Source organism: Apostichopus japonicus, chromosome 19, assembly GCF_037975245.1.
Source record: "Apostichopus japonicus isolate 1M-3 chromosome 19, ASM3797524v1, whole genome shotgun sequence".
NCBI classification, from domain to species: domain Eukaryota; kingdom Metazoa; phylum Echinodermata; class Holothuroidea; order Aspidochirotida; family Stichopodidae; genus Apostichopus; species Apostichopus japonicus.
Genome location: NC_092579.1, coordinates 23948577 through 23960096, shown reverse-complemented (window position 1 = coordinate 23960096; position 11520 = coordinate 23948577). Strand labels below are relative to the sequence as shown.

Here is an 11520-nt window from a genome sequence, read left to right as displayed (position 1 = left end):
CCTTTAAAACTATACTAAGACATATATAGAACTAATTATGACTAAATCTGCATTATAATTTACCACTTGACGTGTACATTTAGAAGAAAAAGGGGGGGGGGTTTGCGTCGGAAGAAGACTTACAACTACTTAAAAAGACCAAAACTTTACATGTTTTTGTCTAGGAAAGGACCTTTGCACCTCCATGAGTCCAATCACCCAAGTGCAATACCCTCTCCAGTATAAAATACTGGGGTCGCCTGTGGCACTCCGCAACTTGGTCCAGACCTTACATGAAGTCGGAGAAAATCTTGAATTTGACCCCACCTTTTATATCCTGTGCAAGTCACTGTTCTAATCCTGAACAGCATTATCAAAATGAGGTCTGAACAACTATACTTATATACCATAGAGTATAACAACTTTCTGTTTATACAATCTAACAACATTAACAATTCCTCGTAATCTTTGATAAAACTTTGTGCGTTCTGATCAAACACATATAATATTCAGTATTCACGCATTACTGGTTGCATGTACAATTAAGAGATATTTGTGGTTACAAACATGGGCCTTTTCTTAATGATAACATTATTCATTTACAGTACAATAGAGAAAATAATGCATCCGTCCGACGCATTTAGTATAATGATTGTACAATAATGGCGTTACATATACTCTGCATTTTTGTATGTGGTCACAGTATGTATTATTTCAGTGTTCTGTTGGTGTTTGGAGAACTAAGTTGACATTAATGTGATTACAAATCTATTGTTTTGTTTTTGGCTTTATTCATTTTATTTAATCTCAGTCTGTTTACAACAAGATGGTAGAGAATTCAACCGAGAAACATAAAATGAAGCTGTAATAACGTCGTTTACAGTGATCCACTCTCGGATGCAATGTTACTTCTACGTATACGACAGAGCCATATACGGCTCTGGTATACGAAAGTCAATAGCGCCATCACTTTGCAATGTTACTTCTACGTATATGAAAATCAATAGCGCCATCACTACAACGAGTTTCACTCCGCGCATGCCAAATCCTTTCATGTATTTTCTTTATAGCTTCCTCTATTTTATAAGCCACGCTCTTAGCATGTAGATGAACGTTGTCATCTTTTAAACTATATATTTGTATTAAAATCGTACATGGTCTTTGACTAAGACACAAAACTTAAAAGTAAAGTGCACAGGAAGTTCGGAAAAACGAAGAAGATATTTGAAAGCAATTAGTTGCATTTGTTCTTTCGATTTTTCTTTTCAAATATAGGGAGGAACGTTCTAAACAACATTGTAATTAGTTAGACTAATTACAACTCTTAGTAGTAGTTTCGTTAAGCAAGTGGACATTTAGCTACGGAAACGTAATGATTATTAAAGGATAACTGTTTAGGCGTAATTTTATTCTTGATATTTGTTAGTCCAAGATACCAAAAAATGGGTCATGGTAATGTTTCAATAACTTTCTCGATTTTCTATATATTCACCCTTAAAATAAGCTAAATCTTTGAAATGCTCTAACTTAATGCTTGCGTAGGTCCATTATTGCAGGTCTAAATAGTTTTATAAATTCTAATAACTCAACCAAAATATGCTATTTCAACTTCATGTACACCGTCTGGATGAAATGCAGCACCATATGTCCTTAAAACAATGAACCACTTTGTAAACACGTCATTTGGGTTCATAACCGGTGCTGTGGCCGAGTGGATAAAGGTGGTGGCATTTGCAGCAATGAGGCTTAGCAATCGGAAGGTTCCGGGTTCGATACCCTGTCATGTCATAGTAAGGTGGGTTTTCATCCAAGAGCAATCTACAGTTTTCCCCATCTGAAATGACTTTCAAAATTGAAAAGATTTCAAACTTGAGTTAAAAGTGTTGAATTGGAAGCCACCCGACGTGTAAGCTGTAATCCATAAGCCCTTGCGGATTGCTCTGCACGTTCGTGTCGCTTAAGTGTCGTAAAATAACTGCTGATTATTATTATTATAGATTTAAGTTATATGTTTTCCCGTTCAGTTTTGCTTTGCATCTGAGGAAGTGACCTAATAATCTCTGTGTTAGACTGCATAGTCCTCACCTCCTTAAAAGGTCATTTTTCAAAACTTGAGTGTTCTAAAAAAAAAACATCCTGGATTGAGAGCAGGGTTTTGTAATGGTCTTCAACATACAAAAATTAAGTTGCTGCCCGAAAGTCATCCTCTTATTACTACGTCGGACAGGAACTTTAACACAGAGTATATAAAATAAAAATTGGAATTGAAAAAAAAGTTAAGACATTTTTTTCAACACTATTTGGAAAACAATGTGACAAGTGAAGTTAATGATGTCCATTGTGATAAGTGAATTTCTTCTTCAAGGTTAACACAAAACGCCGCAATAAGAAAAGTAAAAAGTAAAGTAAAATAAAAAATTAAATATGATATGATATGATATGATATGAAGTGCACCAGAGAATACGCCATGCATTTAAATAGAGACAACTTAATTATTTGTTGAATTAATTTTCTCAAATGAGTCAAACTATATATATATTTTTACATCTGACAAAGTACAAGCTGTGCATGTCGTAAGTTGCTTGCATTCATGGTAACCCGAATTATGTCAGTATTTCTATTGAGTTACGTATCAGTTGTAATCCTTCATACTCATATAAGTTTTATACCACTGTTTGCATGAGCTTTACTCCGAGTTGTCCAGCAGTCCGTGGATAGGCGAGTATGAACTTGTATACTGTTCCCCGTGGCCCCATTTTGACATTGCAGTACTCACAATCAAAGGTGAACTGCCAGTGGGCTACTAAAAGGAACATTTGTGAAGATTTTTAACAGTAGTACAATTCGAAACATACGATAATGTATCACCCACCCTCCCCCGTCCCTCTCGACCAGGTTATTGTCACCGGCATAGTAAAGTCATCTTACAACTATTAGACCTTCATTACTGTACACATACGTCGATCTGATATGCCGCCAAGTTTGTCAGCCTATTTAGTGACGTTCCTTATCAATTTCTATGGTTATAACGCATGTATATATGCTAGATAATCGGTATAAGGCGATATACAATATTACCTTAATCCAAATACGTCGACACCCTATGAACAACGAATCATCTGGCATATTTGAAAGGTCAGGAGTATTGCACCAATTGTTTTGCTGGCTAAAAATTGCAAACCCGAGCTTTTCCAAAATACGTTCCTGCTGGTTCAGAACAATTATTCCAAACATTGAAGAATACGCAATTGGCAACTTAAATAGTTTAGTGAGCAAAACTGCGTTAAGCTTGGCACTCATCAAATACATATTGATGTTTGAGCAACGAAGTGACCATTAGCTATCTGAATTGGATTCTTACATCTGTCATTTTATAGACCATATTGCTATATTTTATACGAACTATCCAAAGAACAGCCCGGCACCTTTCAAATCCCCTACTCCGCACACAATGTGCCCGAAAAATTCAAAATGTAGGGGTAAACATGCACCACTATCACCTAACTCATTGATTGAGATGGCAAAGGCCTACTTGAGTCAAACATGAGAGGTTATCAAAAATTACCTAATTTGAGATTATTTTTTTACTTTAGAGTATCAACGTATGTGACTAAGCTTTTTCTGCCATTCATTTTGCCCCTAAAAATAATTTCAAAATATGTAATGGTTACAAAGTACTTTATATTTTCGAAGCTCTAGAAAGCTTTGACGGTCTGTATCCAATAAAATGAGTGCTGATAATACACCCCAACTACAGGCACTATAATCTACAATTCATTGCGAAATAAACTAACATCCTGTCATATGCGTACTAAGATGACATCATGTAATTTATTAATGAAAGATAATAAAAAATGGACAGTTTTCATTTAAAGATTTGAACAGACGAATATTTACAGTTCAAAAACCGGTTTGTTTACATACTGATATCCCGTTGTTCCAAGAAGCAGGTTACTACACAGCATGCAAGTGCACCGAACAAGTACACTTATACACAAGTACATAACATAGTAATATAAATGCGCGTCAAACGCTCAACGAGCCTTGTTGCCCTTATATTCTCTCTCCTTGAACATGGCAAGCAGTGCTACTCAGTTGTATTGGGTGAGACTGAAATTCCCGTATGAACTTATAAACTTATTACGCTTTGCTATCTCAACTTCACTTGCATGGTTGACGGTACTCTAGTAGCTTTAATATTAGTACAAGTTCAAATTTTCCTTTTACTGCATTGGCTTGTTTTGTATGAAAATAGGAAAGAAAGAGGTTGGTCAGTCGATGAGAAGGAAGGCTGCCCATACCTTAGTGGTAAATATAAAATAACTTAGACAATACATTGATCATTGATTGATCTTGTGGAAGTTTTAACATAATGACATATTCTCAATACTTGACTCAATAAATTAAATTGATGTCGAGGACGATAAAGGATTGACAAATAATATTGAAAAAATAGCTTCAGAGAAAGAGAGAGAGAAACCGAAAGAGAGAGGATGGGGGGGGGGGTGGGTGGAGAGAGGAGGAGAGAGATAAAGGTGTTGGAACCGTAGCCTACCAATGTTTGTGATTAAGAAACTGGAGCAAGACTTTTGGCAAGGTTATTCTATGGAAATACTACCAAGGAACCATCAAGTTGAACAGGGGCTCCAAATTTTGACCACCGGTTCAGTGTTACTAACTTTCTTGCTTACTTCCTTGTAGTTGACACACTCTATGTGGAACTTAAAATAAAACGCAGTGATTGAAAGGTTCTTTCAGTCGTGGATGGCAAATGGGGAAAGGGACTGGTGGGAGAAGACCATGATATCATGTTGTCACAGTGTAAGTGCGTTGGATCCTATGGGGTGTGAGAGGAAATATAAGACCAATAATGTAATGAATGTATATTGCATGCTTCTAAAGGCATAACTCGACAAGAACAATTGTAGCGTATTTCTCGCACACTCAGCATCTGCAGGTTTATCATCATTCTGTCAAGTTATTTACAAATCAAATGCACGGTTTTCAACACTTGTATGGGGCTATACCATAGAAATCAATTTCTATGGGCTATACTGTTAATCTGCCAATTTAACGCGTATTTTGACTATCCACCCAAATTTTTCTCACCTCAATAACACTATGACCACTACTACAGTACCAATACCAAAAGTACAGCATACGTAGACACAAGAAGACCAACGTTACTGGTAGTACTACTACTAGTAGTATAGTAAAATCGAAGGACACTGTACCAATATTTCGGAATATTTTCGTTAGTTTTCTGTTACGAATTACGGCGCTTAAATATATCACCAATGGTGACTTAGCAACTTTATCGTTGTGGAGTGAATTATTAAGTGAACTTTTTGTTGTTTGGTGTGACTATTCGGGATTTATAAATGGAGAATAATACGCAAGCCCATTAACGTACGCGACTACTCAATTTCAACTCCATACATGCTCAACGGAAGAGCATGGGGAAGGATCAAGAACTAATTCAAGCTGTGAAGCTTGAAGATGTTGCAACCGTTATGAGGATAGTTGGCAAGACTAAACTCAAACCAAGTAAGAAATAGAAGCTACGATTTTTGTGGATACGCCTCACATTGTGTGGTGATTTTCTTAGTGATAAATCAAGTGTATATTTTGAAATAGGGATATTGATGGGGCCTTTTGCGCGAATGAGCTGATGCATGGAGCTTGCGGGCGTTATGATTACGTAATCAACACTCGCAATAATCGTCCAAAATAATATTATACTCAGCAGACTGCATCTTACAGTTAGGCCTAACTTAATGGCATAGGCATGTAACTTTTTTTTAGATGGCCAACTTGTAAAGAGCATCAAAATTGTGGATGTTATTACTTTGTTCAGCTAGGCCAATGCTAGTAATGCTGGTACAGTGTTCATGTTGATTTTAGGCTAATGCTAAAGTGGGCATAGGCCTAGCCTACTATCACTAATAAAGCCCAAGATAGTTTCTGGACTAACACTTACAGTCTTGTCCTACTGAATCAGTTTCTGATCTTCAACATTTCTTGGTTAGGGTTAAGAAAGTAAATATTGCTGTATGAAAAGCATTAAGAAATAATAAAGTTAAAGTGTTTTAACAGAACTTGTTCAGCTTGCAACTTTTAACAGATACATTAAAGATCTTTTCAATAATGATGAATGAACTCAAGAAAATGGGTAAAAGATACTAAGCCAAAATCCTTACTTTATCAACTAATATTAACCTCATGCAATGTTCATAAGTCATGCAGAACAGTTTCATGGGCTCATCCAACAAGAGTATGGTACTTGGATCTAGGCTAGAGGCCTGATTGTTCAATTGCAAACTATTGCTTATCATTGCACCTTAGGTTCAAGTCAGGTTTTTAGAAACCTCAGAACCACTTTAACCTGAAACCTAGAACTTCTGTCCACTAGTGGAGCTCCTTAAAGTGATAACCTTTTTTAGCTGAGATTATGTATTTTTAAAAATCAGGAAATCCTACAATGTTCTCATGATCATAGTCTGTGAACATAGTAAATACTATCAGATGTATTAAACCTGTCATGGTTTTATTTCTTCCTGCTGTTGATGTAATTAGTTGAGCTCTTGTACAGTACGCATACATGTTACACTGTCTTTTTTTTATGCATATTATCTCAAAGGACAGAATCTCCTTTATCTCTTTTCCACTTTTCACAACCTTGAGTCATGATAAATTTCAACTTTCAAGTTGCACAGTTTTTAATTTACTTAGCTATGGACAGGTTGGGAGGGATGATATTGACTGAAAGGGTGAGAAGAGTGTGAAACAAATTTGCCGTTGTAAGTTTAATTTCAAGTTGTGGAATTTTGTTTCCTTAAGAACAGGAAAATTGTATAGACATTGCACATTTCTTCCTAATATTAACTGCAAGATAGATAACAGGAGATGGTTTCCTTAAAAATGTTTTTGGTACATACAGTACAGTACTACATTAGGTCTTCAAAACTGTTAACAGCCTCTTTTGCATTTCATTTGTCATTAACTCAATGACCATTATGCAAAAATTGTCAACAGCAAACCATCAGAACAAAAAAGAGTAAATTTCAAGTTTTGGAATGTTGTTTCTCATTAACAGGAAAGTTGAATGGCAATTCACATAAGTTCCTTGTACTGTTAGCTCCAAGAGAGGATGAAAGGAAATGGTTTTCTTCAAAATTACTTCAAGGCATATGTAAAACTAATTAAGACATAAGAATTCAACCTATCAAAATGCAATACAACAAAGAAAACAAATTGTAAAGTTCAAGCCATAGAATTTGTTTCCTCATAAACAGGAAAATTGTAGGTGAAATGCCTATTTCCTTGTACTGCCAACTTCAAGACAGATGAAAGGACATGGTTTACTTTGGCAATTATACTTCAAAGTAAATAGCCTTTATTGAATTTAAGTTATTAATTAAACAGCTAACATCCTAAAACAAACTTATGTCAATCACAAGCCATCAGAATACTAAAAACAAAGCAATATACAAAACAAAAACAACCAACGTTCTGTTCAGGTAGAGTACTATGCTATTTTAGCAAAAAGAAGGGTCGGTTCCCTTAGTTACTTTGTATGTATGTACAGTATGTACGTATTGAATGTACAGTATGTATTTTAGATCCTCTGGCAAGCAGGAACTCGCGAAGAAGCCATCATTGGCTTCAAAGCCGTAAGCTGACCGAAGTCAGTCTCTTAGATTCATATTTTAACGTCCATGATTATGAATTGTCAATTGTCAACAACTCTGTAACTGGACGACATACATTTATCTTGGAGTGACTTGAACTTGGGACCTTATGATTGATTAGTTTGATCAATTGTTATCTTCTTTCATGCAGTGCCCAGTCACTGTTGGTAAAATTGCATCCAGAACCAGAACCCAGCTTCAATCAGTTCGTTTTTAATCATTTCTCTAATCTTTCCAAATTGCTGAGTGCCAGATACAGTCTAGATAGTAATAGAAATTATCAGTTAGAATGTGAACATGATTGTCCTTGTAGACTTAGTTTTCCTTGCATGCTACCTTTGGCATGCCAGGGAATATTGTAGTCAGAATCACATTACAAAATACAATGCAAAGTGGCAAGTTGAATACACAAGTGCAAAGAATTAGACGTATATATTTCCATTTTTTTTATTGTGCTCTGAACAGTAGTATTTTATGAGAGACAAAAGTCAGAGATGTCAAAACTGCTATGCACACAAGATTTGAACATTTAAGTAATATTCCATGCATGTTTCAGTATTAAGTTTGATATCTTGATACTAAATAGTACTAGTCAAATAAGCGTAATTTAATCAGCTGACATTCAATGTAACATTTAATTATTTCCATCCAACATGAAAGAATTCACTCTTTGTTTGACTATTTATTGATCAAGATCAATACAATACTCATGATTCAGTAGGTAACGAGGTGAATGTACTAACTGTCATAGAGTATATAAATAAAGTCCAAATGTCTTCTGCAGTACCAGCATTTAATTTTGGTGTCTGCAAAGACATATGAAGTCATGGTCTGTCCATATGCACCTTTTGGCATTGTTGATTATAAGATGAGTCAATGGCAGACACAACCATCTGCTTTAAGTTGATAAGTTAAGTAGAACAGATCTATACAGTTTAATATGTAGCAGAAGCAGTGCTGGGTCATTCCGCCTCAAATCAACCAATTTTCTGAAAAGTTCCCAGGTGACCCTCTCAGATTTAGATGAAACTTCATCAGAATGATTGAGTATGTCCCAAATGAACACACACAAAAAATTAAAATCATACTCCATATCGTTTTCGAGATATGGCCTGTTGAAATTTGGTCGTTGTGGCCATTTTGCTCATTTGCGATTCGCAAAAAGTGACTTTTGTGATATTTCCCGACTTTGAAAGCTCATAATTCAGTCTTTGTACCAGGTAGAGAGCTCAAATTTGGTATTCTATCTTACTTCTTGCCAAATTTCATGAATCTGCACTCAATTTAACTGTATCTTCTTTATTTTTCTGGTTATGATCAACCAAACTAGGCACTTTATTCTGTCAAAAATGTTTTTTGTGATTTTTAAGGTCACCCTGTGCCCACATGAGAGGTCACATGAATCCTATATTCCTTGGGTATTATCTATGGTTGCATGTCTATACCCATAAGCAATTATAAGCCCACCAATGCATTAATTAAGAAATGGCATGGGCCCAAAGTTGCCTCCAGCCAGAAAAAGGTCAAAAAGACCCCGCCCTTCTTGACCCCGGTTGACCCCGCGATCAATTGAAACATTTATTGAAATTTACACCAGTTAAATATACATATTATATCTACTTGTACATCAAATTTCAGCTTTGGCACTCAACTCCTTCATGGTATGGTGGCAATTTGAATATTAGACGTTTTTCGCATATTTTTTAATCTCAAGCTTCTATACTTGTCATGTAATCATAGTATAAGAATGAGTGATATGATCATTGTATCCTCGTTTCAGTCAGCTGAATCAAAATGTAACAAAACAAATTGTTTTAGGTCAAATTAGTGACATTTAATCACATCATTAACGATTCACGCACATTTAAATTACTTATGTACTGTCACAACTCTCAAGAGGCCAGTCCTGGGATCATAAGGAATGTCATTGAAATGCTTCAATGTCTTACCACACATGGATGTTCATATACAAGTAAAACAAGTTTAGCAGTTAGCACACTTTAATTCCATTTACTTGATGAATGCTTGCAGTGTGGCTATATACAAGTTAGCACACTTTAATTTGTTTACTTGATGAATGCTTGCAGTTTGGCTGGAATGGTCTTTTAAGTCTTCATGAGGGAGAGTGTACTGGCGGCCTCCATGTCCCTGAAACTCTGGAGCACTGATGACACAAATAATAGCTTAGAATGGTATCCAACAATTATTGTGGGTGTTTTGTGGTCAAGAAAGTGCATTGGAGTTCTTGGTTTGTTTCATTAACTTCACAGAGACATCATTTTCTTCCTCTGAAATTTCCACTATATACCAATGTACCACTCATTGTCATATATGCATGCGATGTAACGCTTGGTTGGTACTCTTTCGTGTCAGCCTGAGGTTGAATATTAGCAGAAATGGATTCTCTCTCTTCTGCATGGATTCTAATGGGCACAATTTTGCAGTGGTTCGTCATTGGAGAGTCGCAGCTTCTCAATCTTTCCAACATCAATGGGTATAAAAATGTGATGAGTTCGTATTCCTGCTATAGTTTATGGTGGTGTCTGCACTGCGTGACACACTGGTAGTATTGTTCTTGAATGTAGTGTCTACATGTGACACACAGGTGATATTGTTCAAAAGGAAATACAAATGATTTACCAGTGTTTGTGTAGCATGAGGGGGGGGGGGGGGAAGGGGACTGGGTTAGGTTAAAGCAGCATTTTGCATCCTTTTCTATGGTTTTTTTCAACCTCACTGATTCCATAATGCCATAACAACATACATAACTAGCTTATCTATTTAAATCTTACTTCAAATGGTGGCATAAAAGTCGAAAACTTTACAACTTTCAACTTTGTATTTCTCGAAGATATTTTCCGTTTGGATCCAATAAACCTCACCCATTACATGAATATTTAAAAGCTACGAACCTCATTGATCGATATGTAATACAACACCATGCTTGATTTGTGTAGATTGTCTATGGCAGTTGAACCAGGGAGTTGTTAGAGTACCAGCTTGCTCTTTGTACCAAGTTACCAACTCGACGTTTTTGAACCTATATTTAGCAACGGCTCCAAACTAAACCTGCATCTCTGATTGGTTGAGGTCAAACTAGTGGGTTGGGGGAACTGTATGTGATTAATATGAAATATATGTTGAAAATGAACATAATCTAAGCATTCTGGTGAAATTTGCATTCAATTCCTATGTTCTGTTTTTGAGATATTGACAGTTGAAGTTATCTGATATTCTACCAAAGTGAACTTGAAGCAAACAGGTGTGATGTCACAGTTGCACACTGACAAATAATGTTTTCTTTTTTCTGTATTTTTCAGTCTATTGATTTGACCTTGATTGGATAGGGTTACTAGTTTGTCTAAAGGGGATGTGAAGATTATAAAATACCAATACCTATGGTACATAAACATTATGGATGCATCCAATTGTGGAGTATAAAATTAGACATAAATTTTAAAGAAAACAATAACTTTACTTATCATAGTGCAACAATGACGTCAAACCTGTTTGCTTCAAGTTCACTTTTAGTACCAAAGGTGGCAACTTCAACTGTCAATATCTCAAAAAAAGGTACATAGGAATTGAATGCAAATTTCACCAGAATGCTTGGATTATGTTATTTTGACCTGGACTATTCTTTTAAGTACTGGCAGATTTAAATTGTATTGTGTGGTTTAATCCATGTTTCAAGTGAAACTCTACAACAGTACTGTATACTACTATATAAAAGGCTCCAAATTGTGTCGTGTGTTATGGGAGATTTTGAGGCACTACAGGTATGAGGGACCAGCTTATTGGAGGGTTAACTGAAGTGATTATTTATTGCAGTTGAATACATGTATGCAT

General features: G+C 35.8%; 1 protein-coding gene across 2 annotated transcripts in view; it reads left to right on the top strand.

The window, feature by feature from the left end:
- Positions 1 to 5119: 5119 nt before the first annotated feature.
- Positions 5120 to 11520, top strand: part of LOC139960399 (uncharacterized) — a 173494-nt gene continuing 167093 nt past the window's right edge. For both annotated transcript variants that reach the window (XM_071958744.1, XM_071958743.1), the window contains exon 1: positions 5120 to 5527. In XM_071958744.1, the coding sequence (XP_071814845.1) occupies positions 5437 to 5527 (91 nt within the window). In that variant the 5' untranslated portion in view covers positions 5120 to 5436. The remainder of the gene's footprint in view (positions 5528 to 11520) is intronic.